Genomic DNA, 18677 nt, shown 5'->3' with positions numbered 1-18677 from the left:
TCAATTATACAGCAAGCAGCCAGTGTTACATTATGATCCAAAATAATTTTATCATAGTTGCGTCTTGAGTTATTATTAGCAATTAGGGGCCTTCGATAACTGTAAATTCTTTACTTAGCTTAGACTATCTTAAGGTCTTATACAAGCATTATTTTAAAGTAAATGTATACATTTATCTGACTGGACTGCTGAGCATTCGTGCCAGATTCCAGCTTTGAGGAATTATTCAGACAGAAGCTAGAAGCCACTTAATCACTTTATAGACAGTAAGTATATGCTGCCTCTAAGGAGATTGATTGACAGAGACATTGAATTCACAAGCAAAAAACTAACTAACTCGTTTGCCTTTCTTCTAAATTATTACAATCCAGATTGATTTTTTTCCATGATGAAAAGTTAAAAAGAAGATTGCACATCTTCTTTCTGTGTTGGTCTTGGTTACATCATTATCATACTGGAGCCATGCAAGGTGGCTCATTTCTTGGGCAAGAAGACTTTAATTTCACCATTTTTTTAAACATTTTTTTTTTCATATTTGCACACATTGGTACACATAAAAAAACATTCAAAAACACACACACATACACACAAACACTAACAGCATTTAGCATGTTCAATGGAACCAGACTGATGGTTTATTATATAATTTATTTATAATATTTCAAATTTTGAGTAGATAGCCATCCTCAACTTTGCAGGGAAAAGTTTTTGAGTAGTAAGGATTTTTTAGGAACTGCACCAATCTCTTTTGCTTCCACATCCTTACCTTACCCCAATGAAACACATCAGGTTGAACAGCTTCAAAATGGCACAAGATCTGCACAAGACCACCCCAGAATGACATAATGTAGCCCAACTGGGAAAACCGCCCAATCTGTCAACAGCGTCATTTTCTGGACTGTTGTGATCAGTTGACTTACTTAAACCAGGCCCAAGGTCAGTACATCATAATTGTGTGCGGTGTTCCTCATGCAGTTCAGACGTTTACCAGGTTGAAAAGTTAAGCTACTACGTTTGGCCTGGTATAATTTCATATATTTTGTGGTTTGAGCGCATTCAGACATGAAGAAAATTCAGTAAGATTTATGGAAATGGTTGTATGTGCAAAAGGAGCTTAAGTCAACCAAGGCCATTAAAAGAACAAAAGTCAACCTGACCTTAGACGATTTTAAAAGGCGTATATTGTGTAAGATGAGAAATAAACGTAGTAGTCTTTATATAAACAATATTTAATTATTATGAACAATTACATTCTCACGATTCATATTCATATAGCTCCAGAGGGCGCTGTTTTCCTCTTTATCTTTATACTCACTGGAAGTTTTTGTGTGTGATTTGGTGCCTCAGAGCCAGCGTAGAAATAAAGCTGAACCATGGAGCATCATGAGTCATTCATATAGCTCATGAGAGCCTGAAATAAAAAAGGTTTAACTTACATAAAATGTGATACACCTTATTTAACCAAGAAAAGTGTGTTGGTAGTCTTAAGTCAGATAAGTCTGCTCGAAAAGAAAACTGTTGTGTCACTACTTATTTATTTTACCTGAAAAGCACTCTGTGGTGAACTTCATACTAAAAGCCCTCTGGTGGGTTTCAGACTCCTTATGATACCTGACTAAGACACACATCATACAGCAATAACCAGGTTCATGCACTTAGATTTGCTTTCAACAGTTGAGTCCTCCTCGCTCGTCTTCCATTTCAAGTCCACTTTGCCCCAATCTGCGACGGATGGTGCGATTTGACACTGATGTACCTTGACCTTGGAGTTCACCTCTAATCTCTTCGGAAGTTGTTCTGGGCTTTTTGGTTAGCAGTCTCTTTAATTCGTCATCAATTTTCCTCCTTGCGGCCTGGGAGGTTGGCACAGTTAGGTCGACCTTAAACTTGATATGTGCAGCTGCGGTCACAGTAACATCAAGCTGCTTGGATATTATAGCCTTTACCTTTAATGTGTTTGTCTATAATGTTCTTTCTTATCTCATGAGACAACTCTCTCTTCAGCTTTCTGTGGTCCATGTTCAGTGTGGTACACACCATGATTCCAACCAGCACAGTGATTACTTTTACACCCTTTCAATAGGCAGACTGACTGATTACAAGTCTGATGCCTGTGATGCCAAATACAGGACACACTTTAGTTTACCATGTCCATATGGTCAAATTATTTGAAATCTTTTCTAGGGGTACCATCATTTTTGTCCAGGCCAGCTTCATTAGTTTAAGAAAAAAATGCAAAGCTTCTTTTGAACCACAATTCAGTCTGATTTTCATTTGTTAATTTTCAATTTATTTCTACTTTTTATTATTTTTAAGTTCTTTCGGGGAACATTGTATGTTTTTCTTTCTTTAACAGAAGGGTAACAACAATTTTGTCCATGTGTATTTTCTGTGTGGTAAGTGTGTTGTGGGGCAATTTATACTATTGTGTATGAATCTTCTCTCTGTAGTCATAGTATTACTACTACTATTGCTACTACTAAATTAATGGCACCCCTGCATCTAGTACTTTTTGCAACCTACATTTGATAAGTAATCAAAATATACCAAATGGTCAGAAAAATAAAAGCACACTCTAATATGTTATCGAACTGGCTTTAGCCTTTATTCTGGGCCCACATTTGCAATTGCATGATTTCATCAGGCTTATGCAATTTCACCAAACTTATGTCCATCCAGAGTTACCTTCTAGAGGACTTTTGAAAGGGCCCTTTTTACCCTGACCCACAAATTGCTGTGAAATAGAGTCAATTTGATCTCGTCAGACCACATGACTTTTTTCCATTGCTTTAAAGTCAAATCCTTATGACTTTTTTCCCCATTTTTTTAGCATCATAAATTAGTGGTTATCTTATGGCCACACAGTTCTTTAATCCTAGTCCTGTGAGTTCTTATTGCTCTTATCTCATTGCAATTCCTACCACATTTCTTATATAAATTTGACACTATAATGCACTGGAGACTTAACTTAATTTTAGTCATTTCAGCAATGTTCTCAGTCTTAGTTCTTGTCATCTTTCCTCAGTGGAGGCCAATTATTTTAGTAACACCTTTTCCAAGACAAATTTTTTTTTAAAAAATTAGAATTTACTCACTGCATTGATTAGGTTTAAAAGAACAATCAAAGTTTTTGCTTATTTAAAATTTGACTTTTTTTTTTGGCTCAGCAGTGTACTTGGATACTTGATTTAGGTTCCATATTTGAAGTGTATTATTAGATTAGCTTTTTATACTGTCACTGGGTATGTGGTTTAGTATAGTAAAGAGAAGCTGTAATTTTTCACTTTTTTTCTTGGGTTTTGTCTCTTTATCCTAAGGGTTGCCGCATCAGATAATTTGATGGCAAGTTCTGGTACAGGTTTTATGCTAAATGTCATTCCTGTCGCTAACCGGGCTTAGGACTGGCACTGCATGCACATGCTGGTTTGTATGGGGTGTAGAGTTAAGGGTCTTTCAATCAGCAACCAAAACCTTCAACCACTTAAGCATTCACTGCCCCAGAAGCTGTTTACTGAGAAACCGAGAAAAAAGAAAGTAAAGAAATACACTAAGGACATTAATTGTGTGAAGATTGCATGTGAATTTGTTCAATAATGCACATTCTTCATTTACAAAAACATGCAGAGCTTTATCAAAACCATTTATTAACCCATTTTCACAAACTGTAGGTGTGACATTTAACCCTTTAGAAAATAAATAATATCAGTGAAAAGTTCACATATTGACTGTGCTTTTGTGGTCAAATTTAGATAAAGACTTAATTTCATGTAACTGAACAGATTTGCATCAGAACAGATTTTTTAACGTTTAAAGGATTTACACTGATTTAGATTTTTTTTCTTTTTTTAATTTTAAAGATTTAACAGTTGGATATGAAGAACAGTCAATGTGAGGTAAAGATACACTGTATTTACATTATGTACTAATGTATAAACATTTGGCATTTTAAATGTGACTATACAATAAGATTTATTTCATTTCACAATTTTGTATGGTTACTTTAAAAAACAGGAGTGCACTGGTATACTTTGAATTAAAAATAACTCCCCTGGATGTATTATGTAAGTTTTTGTATAATTGAAAAAAAAAAAGAATTAGTTAATGTCTTTTATTCATCTGTTTCAAGTCCTTTTCTGCATACTGGAACAGTTAGCCTTTTCAGAATGTAAAGATGTCTCAAATATTTCAAGGCTTAAATTCATCCATGGTTTAGCGTTAAAGAAAAACAGAATTCACTCTGGACATACCAGTCATAGTGTGATTGCAGAAAAACTACTACACTGGATACCCCTGAAAAGTCAGACTGCATTTGGTGAAGGGTTTTCCTTCTGTTAGTCTCTGAGATTTAGTTTTGCAGCCACTTTAAAGTCCATCTGGTCCCTTCATGCCGGACTCTTTGTAGGGTGCTGGATCTACTGCTCTGAGGGCACACTGTGATGGCTCGCAGTATCCGTTAAGACCAGAAGGCCCAGGAGGTCCTGGAATGCCAGGCATCCCGGGTACACCAGGAGGTCCTCTCATCCCATCACGCCCATTGTTGCCATATGCAGGCTGCCCTGGTTCACCTAAGCGATTACAAAGGCACAAACAGGTGTCTGTGAGAGCTCTTTTGACACTAATAGTTAACTAACAGCAATGGATTCTGTATTCTATAAGTTCAAGGTTTATAGAACTAAAAACACAAATCTTTTATTTGATTAAAAAAACACTAAAAAATAACTTTAAATCCGTACTGCTGTAGAATTCTCAAATCTTCCCTATGTCACCTTATTAAAGTGGGTCATACTGACCCAAGCAGAACTTACCTGGAAGACCTGGTGGCCCAGGAATGCCTTTAGACCCGTGTAGTGTCGGCCCTCTGTCTCCTCTGTCTCCCATGTCACCTTTATAACACAATCATATATTAATTATAAGACATTTGCAATTTACTTTCTGCTTGGCATCGGACTATAGATGGAGTTGGAGTCCTTTGGAGTTTACCAAATGCTTTAAACGTTATGTCTAACATAAGATTATATCCAACCATCTCATGTTCTTGACTTAAAGACAAAGCAATGAAACTGACATATATGTTTCAGCCTGTACCTTTAGGTCCTTTTAGTCCAATATTTCCAGGAGGTCCTTTAAGACCTGGCAATCCTCTAGCTCCAGCATGTCCTGGGAAGCCGTTCACTCCAGGCGAGCCAGGGGAGCCGGGAGGGCCAGGAGGACCTGGCAACCCGGCAATGCCAGATGGTGGCCTTGTCAGGCTTGCTGCAAGCTGAGCGAGCTGTTCTGTGATAAAACAGGTTTAAGGCTTTAGTCAAACTTGAGCCGGTAATAGCGGACATGTATTATGTTCTGTATGTTACTCAGGCTGATATTATAATGGCAGTGTTTTTTTTTAGTGTTTTATATATTAAACACGAACCTTGCATAACCCTCATGCAGACATGCTTGATGTGTTCATCTGTTGGTCCTCGACCCTGAAAGATGGTGATCCAGAAATTGTTATTTTTAATACAGGGACAAGTTCAGTCACACTACACACTCACATGATACACAAGAACAGAATGCTTGATAATTAAAGAGGATTAGCAGCAAAAAACTGTCAGCTCTCATACTTCAAATCAGCATCCGGTTGGCTTTCACGGGTCAGTTGTATATTAATTAATCTGCCTGGATGTGTTTAGAATAAAGATTGTACCGGTTTTCCTTGTATGCCAGGTAAACCACGGTCTCCCCGTTCTCCCTGCATGCCTCTGGGTCCTGGCTGTCCCGAGTCACCTTCAGTTCCCGGCTGTCCACGCATTCCCTCTGGACCTTTGTTTCCGATATCACCTGGTTTTCCAATCTGAACAACAGCAAGTCCATGCATGTGGAAGTGACATGGCATGTACCAAAGTAACAACAGGCTACTCCTAATTTCTTAATTTCTAAGTTTTATGCCAAAAGCTAATCAGGCTGCACTCACCGATCCTTTCTCGCCTGGTTCTCCTTGATCACCCTGCGTAAAAGAGGGAACTTTAGAAGTTACAATCTTGACACAAACTCAATATTATCAAATCAATAATTATGAGACTCTGCCTATGAAGAGAAATACACTGCCTGGCCAAAAAAGTCACTGGATTTGAATGAGCAAATGCTTTAAAACCTTGGATTGGATCATTTATTTACAAACAACTAGTAGATTGTTGAAATTATTAAAATTTGTTAAGATGTTGGGTGTCCAACATATTATCAACACCTAAAAGAAATCTTAAAAAAATAACTAATGACTGTGATCAGAGATATTATATACAGTGGAACCTTGGATTGCGAGTAACTTGGTCTGCAAGCATTTTGCAGGACGAGTAAAATTTTTAAAATAAATGTTAATAAACGAGCGAGGTCTTGATAAATGAGTAGTTTTGTCTGACGAGCATCGCGTGTTCAAAAATGAGCCAATGGTTCTTCTCTCTCACGTGCTGCAGGATTGTGGGTAATCGTCTCCCATGCTCAGTCCCAGTGCACGTGCATCACTCGTATATTCAAAATCCGAGCACACGTGTACTGTTTATTATAACATCGTGACCACGTGTGTGCGCACATACATAAAGTAAAAGCCAGTGTCATTAGAGAGGTTCCTTGTTAAAGAACCAGTTTCCAGAGTCTCTGACTCCCTGTAAGAAAGCAGTGATTCTGTTAGTATGTGCGCGCCCATGCAAGTGTCATTTGAGTGGTTCTTGTTAAAGATGTTTCCCGACAAAGCAGTGTTTCCGTTAAACGTGTGTCTGTTTGTGTGTGCACATGCAATGCGATTCTTTTCAATGCAGTTTAATTTGTTTTATTCTTATTTAATATTTTGTATTCATTATTTTTATATGAATGTTTCGGGTTGTGGAACGAATCATTAAAGTTACCATTATTTCATACAAGGTAAGGTTTGATATATAAGTAATTTGATATATAAGCACACTTCTGGAACGAATTATGCTCGCAATCCAAGGTTTAACTGTAGTTGGATCATACTCACAGAAACTCACAGAATTGTGACTAAACAACCGTGTAAGCATATGAAAGCCAATTGTAAGTGACATTAAATGGCTAAGAACAGGGTAAGAAAGGAAGCACATAAAGTGATGCAACCATAATACATAGTGCCCCTGGTCCAAGGCTCTGTAGGCAGTGTTATGATCTGGTGTTGTTTCAGTTGTTCAGGTCTAGACTCAGAAACATTATGACGTCAGCTGATAACCTGAATGTACTGAATGACCAGGGTTAACATGTCTATGGATTCTTTCTCCTGATGGCACGGGTATAGGACTTAATTTGTAAGATTATTGGCCACACCATAATCAAACTGATTTTTTTTGGTCTGGAAGAGTAAGTCACCACAAATAAAGGACAAGAGTAGTATAAATATTTAATTATTTAAATGATTTTTAAAGTTACGTACAACGTCCCCTTTTTCACCTGGAGTGCCCTCCTCACCGGGTGCCCCCTAAACAGAACCGCACAGACAGATTTTATTTACTACAGATTACATTACTACAGATAACAATAATAAAAAATATGTATAATACAGACATACCTGCTCGCCTTTGGGACCAGTTAGACCAACTCCGCCCTGATAATAGTCAGATGAGAAGTTAGTAAAGTATAGTAAGACTTTACCACACCAAAGATAAAACACTTTTTGCTTCCTTTAGTCTGAGTCATAGGAAATACAGACATGTTCGATATTTTGGTTCACATTACAAGCTACACTGATCAATTTTTTTCTCATATATGATTTTTTTTTTTGTTATAACAGGTAACATTCATAATTTTCAAATGGAACTCATGCAATACGTCTTTTTGCTCAAAATATCTGAGTTAAAACATGTCACATTTGTGGAAATGCTTATTCATTTTAAACAATTGGTGAAATTTTAGCTGAAATCTATGATTAGGATTTTTGTTCTGGAGGATGACAATCAGTTGTATTTATTGAGATCCTGAAAGCTAAATTCCTAGGGATTTCATAGCCTCATTTTAGCTGTTTTAGCAGCTACTGCTAGCACTGATATGAAATCCCTGCACTCCAGGTGCTGACTGATGATGTTAGCACCCTACTAATGCACAAAATTTCACATGAATTCCAGTCTGCCCGTTCTCATTTAAGTCGCAAGACCGCACATCAGATATACTGTAAAGTAAATAAATACTGTCAGTATACGGTAATGCTTCAGGCCTTTTTACTGCTATGTGTCATTGGCTCATAAATAATGTTTCGGCAGTAATATAATACATGATTTACTCTTTACTTTTTCCGCACTTTAATTATAGACTTGATTAAAGTATTAAACTGAAGCAAGTTGCAAAAATGCTAGTATTTGCAGTAAGTTTGATTTTGGTAATGTGGTAAAATGGAAAAATATATAAGATTATGAAAGACACCACAGCACTGTAAAGCTTTTAAATCTGGTTGGTCAAACTGTGAGGATTCACTATCTATAGTAGCATCCCTGACAGTAGTCTTGGTTAGAATTCAAATAATCTTACTGATTCTATAATAAGAGCTTATTTACAGATAACAGATCATCTCAGACTAATTATCAACATTATTTTTTATAAATTATTATTTGAAAAGAGGATGTATGACCACAAAGGCAGGCTCGAATGCGTCAGCACTCTGTAATGGTCAGTGTATTCTCCACCACAGGGACAACTTCTTTTTGCATTTGGACTTTACTGTTTCTCAGTAACAGGTTGCATTTTATTTATTTATTTATTTATTTATTTTCAAGAAAAGTTCAAGAGAGAGAAAAATGTTACTACTGTATATCTTAATCTACAATATTGTGCATCATAACAATAAATAATTAGTTTCATAGTCATTTCTCAACATCAAATGTAACAATAAATAGTTAAAAAGTGCATGTTGTTTATTAATAAATTCTAAATCATTTTTAAATTGCTGTGGTATAAGACAAACAATTAAGGACTACTTTTATAGGTTTAAATCACCTTTGAGTTGGTAATGATCCCCCCCCCCCCCCGCCGCCACCCCCACCACCAAAAAAAACGTAACACCACTTTAACACTGATTGTTTTCCTATAACAACATAGCCTTTTTAGTAATTTTTTAACATTTATTTTCTTTAAATTCTTTGCCTCACCCTGTCACCTTGTTGACCACGAAAACCAGGTTCACCTGGAACGCCAGGTAGACCGAGATTCCCTTTAGGTCCCTGTACACAAACACACATACACACACACACACACACACACACACACAAACATATTTAACACTGAATCATTTATGCACTCTGACTTCAAAACCACAAACCATGAAAAAAAATGACTTTATAAGTAGTCTGCCGCCGGGGCTAGGTGCCGTTAGCTGAGTGTAGATGTGGGCCCTGATCGACTGATGCCCCTAGTCGGGCTGGTTTAAGGAATTCCTGTTAAACAGAGGGTTCATTCAGACCCCCGTTCTACCCCGAATATCCTCTTACCAAAGAAAATAACTCACCAGAGCTTCAATAACAACACTCTATTCATAGTTTTTTGCAGCACTGATCGCTGTTGCACAGTGAGACGGCTCTCTAGTGAGACATTTCATTACAATTCTAACTTGGTATGAAATCTGAAAATATCGACCTGGCCTAACATTTGTGGTATTGATAAATATTAACATTTACCAATGTGTTGAAAAAAGGGAATTCTAAGGATAATGAAGTATTCTCAGCTAGGAGCAATTTAACACTGCATACATGTTTTCTCTTCACACTAAACGGAAACTGATATGTGTATACACCAGGTAGAACTACATTTTCACTTTCACATATAAAATTGTATATTACTCATATTTGTTAAAATAGGGAAAATGGTATAATAAAAAAGTTGATTTTAAAAAGATTTTTCTAATTCAAATTCTTTTGATTTGCATCCCCCAGTTTCTCTCTCATTCTTCTACCTATCCTTGTTGTTGCTCTTTTGCCCCTTTCTGCACTGTTAAGCTTTCATCCCTACTTCCTGGGGTGCTCCCAAATATTTTTCTCCCTCTACCTTTTATCTCAACATGATATTCTGTCTCACTTTCAATTTTATCTTTAATATCTTGAATACTTTATTGCCAAGTATTATTACTGATAATTTCTTTACCTAGAGTTATTAGATACTTACCCTTTCACCTGGCGGCCCTTGAGGCCCGTCTGGACCCCTCACCCCTCTCTCACCCTACAGAATCCGTGAGAGAGATTGAGAGAAAAAAAAGACAGAGAAAAAGAGGAGACACCAGTACAGACAGAATATTACGTTATTCAAACAGTAGTTCTGTGTTGCTGTTTGGAGTGATGTAGAAGTGGAAGCATACTCACTGGCCCACCTCTTGGTCCTATTGGTCCCACTTCTCCCTGTTCACCACGTTCACCCTGAAATCATTCAGCCAAGCATTATTTAGCTGATAAAGAAGCATCCACTAGATCAATGCATTGTGTGTCACTAATTTTGTTAATTATTCCACAAAAATGGACCATTGGTAACACAATTACCTGTTTTCCATTGTTTCCAATTGGTCCTGCCACACCTGGATCACCAGAATTTCCCTACAGGAGACCAGAGGTCATAACGTATTCTAATACACGTATACACTCTAATCTGTGTAGAATAACTTGCTACTCAAAAGATGTGCTTGTCCACAATGTGCTACTATACTAATCTTTTTGTTTTGTCATGTCTCATTGTATCCTCCACCCATATAGGACGTTGCTTATTGTTATCTAGAGAAAAAGAGGTCACATGGTGCCTACCTTCGGTCCGCTCACCCCCTTAGCACCAGGAATGCCTGGCAAACCCTAAAAGAAATAAATAGTTATAGGGATTCAAATGCCTGCTTGAGGAAAACATGACAATGCTCGATTGGTATTTAACATCGTTCTAGTTCTGTTCAAACTGATGTCCTTATTTCATTCTCTGTGACTCCTTTATCATATAAACAATGGGTGCGAACCAGAGAAGAGGAATAAAACCCCAGAGCTGTAAAGCATCTATGCCACTGTGTGCCGCCCTGATTTCTTAATCTTTAGTGTGCATGTTCAAGAGGTCATACTTACAGGAAGGCCTTGACTGCCAGCTTCACCAGGAGGACCCGGTTTGCCAGGGATACCCTAAAACAGCAACAGTGACAGATTTGAGGAACAATTCCACCAACATTCAAACTCGCTTGTACAGATATCTTAGCTGCAGCATAGCGAAGAATGAAGGAAGAGTTTATATTTTATAATTTTGTTTTAAATTACAATGATATGATATGATGATCATGATATTACCTTAGTGCCTGGCAATCCTGGGATGCCCTCACGAGCATCTACTCCTGGCAAGCCCTTTGGGAAAGAAACCAGGAATACTCACTATACTTCCTACTACAATTGTAGTGAGATTTGTATTATACAGGTTGTCTTAAAGGTCTCCATACAAAAATATAAAAATGAACATAATTAAGCAATTAAATGCATTACACCAAATGTGCTAACATGAATTCATCAAGAGTGGGAGAGATGAATCTATGTGTACAAAGAATTGGTGATTATGTTTTGTGAATAAGTTTACATTCGGCTAAAATGTGATAACCACACACATGGAGAGCACTAAGTCCTGCTGAGTATGGTCTGTTTTAAGATAAATAATCCAGAAAATATTTTTGGAGTGCTTTAATACTAACAGTTTTTTTGTGATTGCTAGTGATTGCAATTACTCTAATACTTTTAAAACACCTTAGATCTTGTAGCACACTGGTACAAGTACAGTATACAGTACATCCAGTATATCCAGTGTAACCCCTCTTGAGTCTGATTGAGTCATATGAAATTAAATAAAATTACATGGATTAGATCGTAAAAATGGGAACAATTTTTTTACTGTGACTGGCTGCTAAGTACCTAAAGATGCAATAAAAAGCAGTAGCAACCTCATTTCCCCTCTCGTCTGATTTGAATGATTCAAAGGTCACTGTATGGCTTAACAAAAAAAAAAAAAAACACATTCTGCTGAAACTGGTCAGGTACATGAACTTCAGTGACAATGAGAGACAAAAAGACCTTTAGTAAGCCTGGAGAACTGTTTTATAAAAAAATTTTAAAAATAAAAATAAAAATAAAAGAAAGTCTAGCTCTTTGGAAGCGAAATATGAAGAAATTAGGGATAGCTAAATTTTTTTTACATTTTTATTTTTTTTACATTTAAGTTTTGTTGAATTAGTAATATATATAATACATCACCCTATATATATAGAGAGAGACCTTTGAGACACCATGAATAATTGCAATATTAATGTTAATAGATGTGGACTTACAGGTTCTCCTTTAGGTCCAGGTGGACCTAAAATGCCTTTAACTCCTGGAAGCCCCTTAGATGATACAAATCATAAATGTTTTTAATAAACCACAAAAAATGTTTAACCACTGTCCTGTGTTGCTCTATTTGGTTACAATATAAATAAGTGTATAAATTATAAATAACCAAATCCTGTATAAATCTTGTTTTCGTCCTATAATTTTAATGTACTGATGTTAAATGTTTTGTTTTCTAATACTTACTTGAGCTCCCATTGGTCCGGTCTCACCCACTTTGCCTCTTTGCCCTTGATCACCCTAAAGAGATGTTAATAATTCCATCTAATTATTATAAATAAACACTTTAAACATCAGGCTAAATTCCTCATTATTTCATAACTCTATGTAAATGTAACACTTTTGTAACTGTGTAGAGGTAATTTTTATATTTCAATATAATTAAGTCATAAAATTTGAACAAGTCATGGGGTCTGGTTTGGAAAAGTAATTATCAAGATATCATCACATATAGAAAGCACAGGCAGGTTCATACTGTAGGCCAGAAAAATATGTGATATGGATTCTGAAACTTACAGGAGCACCTTGAATGCCCTGAGCACCCACAACTCCATCTATCCCACGAGGGCCCTATTTAAAAAAAAATACAAGACGTATTATGCTTAAGTAGACACTTATTAAAGCTTTCAATTCTAAAACATTAAATATGTCTTTACCCTGTCACCTTTAGGACCCATCAAACCAGTGATCCCTCTTAGTCCCTGTGGACCCTAAAATTACAACATGCACATTCAAAGTGGTTGAGTACACAAGGATGTTTAATGATTATTATAAATGTAACAAAGGCTTAAAATAAAACTAATAACATAATTTCTTAAAAAAATATGTCTATAGGGAGCACGTTACAGTTTTGCCTTGTGCACCAAGGTCTCCAGGGGCTCCTTGTTCTCCCTCTTCACCCTTAAAGAAAAAATGAAACACACCGTCTCATCCACAACTTCTACACTTAATCTTGACAAAACGTCCGTTTAAAATACAGGAATGTGGCTGACATGAAAAACACAGAATCTGTATAATTCTTAAAACCTGAAATTCTGTCAATCATACAAGAACCCATTTATAGCTGTTACCTTATGTCCTTGTCTTCCTGGTTCTCCAGATTCACCTTTGACACCTTTGTGACCCTGCATGCACAAAGAACAACTTTCGAATCCAGTTTCTCAAAAAGATTTACTTGGATTCAGCATTCAGTGACATTTTAGTTTCAATACAACAAACCTTCATTCCTGGTAGTCCACTATGGCCGTTCAGTCCACGTGTGCAGGAGTTTGGACACTGCGAAACAAAATTAGAACTGTGATTATGACATTACCACATGACTAAACCACGCTGCACACTTTTCCATAGTTAGGTTGTCTTGGATGGATATAATTTTGAAAATCTTTATAATATTACAGTCCTTTATGTGTATGTGAAATCATGCACCTGTAAAATAATAATTCATAATTCAAAACAAAACTGTTAATTATATTATCTAAAAATATGTTGTATAACAATTTCTTACCAATTCTTCACCATTCCAAAGACCAGGGGGGCCCTAGAGAGTGTTTCAAACAGAAGATTGTATGGCAAGTGTAACAATGCTTAAATTGAGATTAATCGCTTAATTATACACAGTTATAAATATGTGAAACAAACATTTAACAACAACACTAGTGCAGTATAAAAGTTCACGCAGAATCATATTTAGCAGGACTTACTCTTAGTCCAGGGTGTCCTGGAAGACCAACAGCACCTCTCAACCCCCGGCTGCCCTATTACACGCCACACACAACGTTAAAATATCACTGTTAGGTAGGTTGCTTGGTAGCACATAAAAAAAAAAAAATTATAACAGTTTACATACTGGAGGTCCGGCTTTGCCCAATTCTCCTGGCAATCCATCCTCGCCATCTGCACCCTTCGAAGGAAGCAATGAAATTATGGGGAAGATGGTGATTCAAAAAACCAACAAAGAAATTACAAATTTAAATTAATGAGTTGTAATTTTCAGTAATAAATAAAAATAATATAAAGAATACACTTACAGCTTCTCCATCCTCTCCAACCCCCTTGAGTAAAAAGAGAAGTCAAAAACTGAATTAATACAGAAATGAACTACGGAAAGTACGGAATTAGTGAAGAAAACTTTAACTGAAAAGATGTGCAAATTTATCAACTTTTAAAAATGTATTATTGTACAATGTGTATAAATCATGAATAGAATTCTACTGCATAGTTTTAATAGCAGTATAAGAGAGATGTGCAAATTTTGAAAAAAATTTAAATGCATTTATTTTTATAGTTTCGAGTTTATAGTCTTGTAAATTGAATTTACTATATCTAAACATCATATAAATTTAACAGGTTTAAAACAAACTAAGGATTTTTTATGTATTAGTATTTATAGTTCACTTACAGGTTTTCCTCTAGGTCCAGGATCACCAGGTTCACCCTAACAACATCCAGTAAACATGAACCAACTTAGAGTGAGACCATATTCTTTGTTCAATCAATTTAAATTACTGTACATTTCATAAAATAGATCTCTGCATTTTCAAGATGTGACTCACTTTTGGCCCAACGAACCCAACTGGGCCAGGATCTCCGGCAGGCCCAGTCAAACCCTGAGGAAAATTAAACATTGTCAATTACAGTTTATACTTATACTGAAATGAAATGTATTTTATTTAAATCAGGATTTTTGCAAATGATTTCTTATAAAAAAAAAACATTATGGTACTCAGTCTAGACAAGTCAGTGTAACTCCACCCTGATTTTTCATTTCATTGTTTAAAACAAACTAATTTATTATTGGCATCGAGTAAAGCCAAGTGTAACAAAATGCATGTAGTGAGAAATCAGTAATAAACTTTATTTGTTAATTTATTACTTATTGATCTGTTGTGCTTTTTTTACTGCATTATATTCACCAGAGCCATGATCAGAATATCTGCTTCATGTCTGATACACTGGCCTCCCAGGAACTCCATGACCCAAACATGGTGAAAAGGCTTGGTGCGAGGTCAGGACTGTAGTTTCTTGTAATGTGCAAGTGGTGTTGGTGGAGGATTGTGTGTACAGTTTCCACCGACAGATGCGTCTCTTTTGTGAGTTGGGAACAAGTTATTTGTCGATTTTCAAGAATCGTGTAAGTAATTTGCTGAATGTTTATTGAAACGTCTGAAGTGGGCTATGAGTAATTTCGGTCAGGGTCGCCGTTTTTTAAAATGTATGCATTAAATGTTAAATGTGTGAGTCTCATACTATGCTTGAAGTCTTCTGTAAATCTTCATTCACGAAAAAAAGGTTTTAATCTAAAATAAATAAATATAAATAAAATTTAAATAACCTTATTATTATGATTATTATTATTATTATTATTATTATTATTATTAACAATTGTGTTAAAATAAATGGCTATTTTATAGACTGAGTGTATTTTAGATTGCTAAACTAAGACAAATTCGCAAAAACACTAAAAAACGAGGGCTGCTAAAAAGAGACAACTAAATTAATTTTAAAATCCTTAAATTAAAAAAAAAGAATTACAGAAAATGTTAAAATTTAATTAAGAAAGTTAAAAATTGTTTTTAAAAGCACTAAAATACAAAATAATTTCTTTGCATATACAGTATACTGAACTCGTTTATAAACATAAAAGCGAAACGTCGACTTGAAATACATCCCACGGATTGCAAGCATCTAATTGTGCAAATATGACAAATTGAATTGAATTCTTAAGGCTACAAAAAAATAAGTAATAGAATTTCTATTGAGATGACCAGAGGTCAGATGTCTATAAATCATATCAAAACAAACATCTGACTGGTTTCTGGTCTACAAATGGTAATACAGCTGGTGTGTATTTGACTCCACCCACTGCCACTTCAGTATATAAGCAGCAAAGCCAAGAGATTCAGCATTACATCGATGATATGCCAGTGTAAATTGTGTTCAATTGCCTACAACCCATATATGCTGTGCAAAGGGTGTTGTGGTGCTTTTCTATTGTGGCCAGCTTAGATTGTTTTTTTGCCGAGTTGTGCTGTGGGATCGGCCCAGACAGGGTAACCTTTGGCATAACTGAACCTTGGGTGACCTTTATCCTGTCACCAGTTTACTGGTACATAATTAGTAATCAGTGTTAATGTGTTAATGTTTTGTGGTGTTAATTTTATGGCTCATCGGTATAGGTGGCCCGATTCACCAGTGGTCGGTGAAAGCCCAGATGAAGTCTTTTTTTTGGGGGGGGGCTTCACTATTAATCACAAAACAAGGAATTACAAAAAAAATTGACTACAGCTGGGTTTTTACAGACTGGTTTACATATCCACTACTAGTTTGTTGCTGTTGTGGGGCATTATCTATTATTAGCAGTTTGTACATAAATTCTTTTTTATTTTAATTTTTTTACATTACATTTAATTTCTTATTTAGTACTATGCATTGTAACATTCGTGAATAGCATTTAGGATCCATTTTGTCTCGTCTCCCTTAGCATAAGGCAGCATTCCATTGAAAGCAGTGGAGATCCAGACCCCCAGCCTTCTTCCTGACACACAAAAAGGCTTCTGTGCATGAAACCCACATGGGGCTCTCACTCCCTCACTCCGTCTCTCTCTCTCTCTCTCTCTCTCTTCATCTAAAAGGCCAAATTGATGTTTATTTAAGTTTTATGAGCTTTTTTTTGTGCCCCCCCCCCGCCCCCCATTCACCCTCCTTTTCTCTCGGGGCTAAGGTAAACTACAGAAATTCTATGTGCTCTATAGAGCATCTGTGTCATGCCACTACAGATTTTGCTTGGAGATAAAAAAAGCTTTCATCACTGTTATCAATCGATGTCAAAAGGCATGCAGAAGGAATCTGAATATTAAGACCTACGTCTGCTCCTGGATTTCCTGGAAGTCCGTTAGAACCATTTTTCCCATCGTCTCCATCAGGGCCCTGATTTATAATAAATAGTGAAACGTTACCATGTATACATTGTGAGTCAAAAATTTGAATTTAACTAGAACTGGATTGACTACTTACGGGAGGACCATCTGGACCAGGTCCTGGACCCCTCTCTCCCTGAAACAAACAAAAGGAAGTGCTCATATATGACATGTCACAGAGAAAGACGTCTCACTTGTGATGAAGTGTTTGTTCTGATAACTTCTGAAAATTAGGCATAAAATTATGTTGTTAAAGATGTCTTAAGCAGGACTTACATCAATGCCATCGATGCCAGAAAAACCTGGAGGGCCGGGTAGCCCCCTGGGACCAATCGGGCCCCTCTAAACACACAAACATATAAAAGCATCATTTGTTAACGTTATGACAAAGTTAAAATTCATGTTATAATATGTGAAAGATTGTTTCACATCAGAACATATTTAAACCATCAGCATCATATTTTACAACAATAAAATCACTTTGATTAGGTTATTATTATCGATGATTTCTATTGATTTATTGGAACTTTTATTACATTTAATATCAAACAGCCTTTAATAATACCCCCAAATTTAATTAGGCTTTAATTAAATGCTTAGAGGCGCCACAGTGGTGTAGTGGTTGCACCTCCAGGGTCTGGGTTCGATTCCCGACCAGACTTTGATTCCCGTCTCTGTGTGCATGGAGTTTGCATGTTCTCCCTGTGCTTGGTGGGTTTCCTCCCACATTTAAAAATATGCAGGTTAGGTTAACTGGCATTGCCAAATTGCCCGTAGTGTGTGAATGAGTATGTGTGTGTGCCCTGCGATGGATTGGCACCCTGTCCAGGGTGTACCCTGCCTTGTGCCCTAAGTCTCCTTACATACATTTGTAACTATATTATCCAGATAATTTTAAGAAACTAAAAACATTTTAAATGCATCACTTTTACACAGCACAGCAACTTTCTTCACAAACTCATCAGACTCTACTTGTATCTAAACAACATTGTACAGTATGACGGTGAGTAACTTACCTGTGCAGAACAGATGAGGAATATTTGCAGTAAAATCACCAGTATTGATGCTCGGAGACTCCTGGAGTACTCCATGGTCTCCTGGATGTTTCGGAGAACGCAAAAACCTCCTTTTTCTGTCAATATTCCTCAACTGAGTCACGCCACCGTGCGCCGAGCCGCTGGAGCGACTATTAAAAATTCATGTTTATTCATGAGCACGTGCTCAGCATCGAAACGCGATTGGAGGATACACAAGAAATGGGCGGGTCGATTCTCGTCCTCGTTCCTGTGACCTGAAACCTCTTACAACGCAGCAATAATCATAATAAAGTTTACAATACAGCTAGTGATTAACACAGCAAGTTCTAGAATATTTTTATTTAATTAGTATTTTTTATAATTAAATG

General features: G+C 36.4%; 1 protein-coding gene across 1 annotated transcript; it reads right to left on the bottom strand.

Annotated features, from left to right (window-relative positions):
* Positions 1-3627: 3627 nt before the first annotated feature.
* col9a1a (collagen, type IX, alpha 1a) lies at positions 3628-18440 on the bottom strand. The gene is made up of 32 exons (XM_053512608.1): positions 18289-18440; positions 17549-17614; positions 17370-17408; positions 17220-17282; positions 14909-14962; positions 14755-14790; positions 14384-14407; positions 14203-14256; positions 14057-14110; positions 13861-13893; positions 13575-13631; positions 13427-13480; positions 13203-13256; positions 13013-13066; positions 12873-12926; positions 12543-12596; positions 12299-12352; positions 11277-11330; positions 11061-11114; positions 10758-10802; positions 10500-10553; positions 10326-10379; positions 10132-10185; positions 9123-9194; positions 7553-7588; positions 7418-7462; positions 5954-5986; positions 5687-5833; positions 5411-5465; positions 5086-5274; positions 4806-4883; positions 3628-4565 (listed from the first exon to the last, which is right to left on the bottom strand). Exons 1-32 carry the CDS (start codon positions 18361-18363, stop codon positions 4363-4365), a joined length of 2052 nt encoding a protein of 683 aa, XP_053368583.1. The 5' UTR covers positions 18364-18440; the 3' UTR covers positions 3628-4362.
* Positions 18441-18677: the final 237 nt, after the last annotated feature.

This window comes from Clarias gariepinus, chromosome 15 (assembly GCF_024256425.1).
Source record: "Clarias gariepinus isolate MV-2021 ecotype Netherlands chromosome 15, CGAR_prim_01v2, whole genome shotgun sequence".
Lineage (NCBI taxonomy): Eukaryota > Metazoa > Chordata > Actinopteri > Siluriformes > Clariidae > Clarias > Clarias gariepinus.
The sequence above is the reverse complement of the archived record's forward strand: the minus strand, read 5'-3'. Positions and strand labels throughout refer to the sequence as shown.

Coding starts and splice junctions, on each gene's coding strand:
- col9a1a (XM_053512608.1), bottom strand. CDS start 18,363: ATGGAGTACTCCAGGAGTCTCCGAGCATCAATACTGGTGATTTTACTG. Junction 14,257..14,383: donor TTGGAGAGGATGGAGAAGCT/GTAAGTGTATTC, acceptor CTTCCTTCGAAG/GGTGCAGATGGCGAGGATGG. Junction 4,884..5,085: donor TGGACTAAAAGGACCTAAAG/GTACAGGCTGAA, acceptor TGTGTTATAAAG/GTGACATGGGAGACAGAGGA.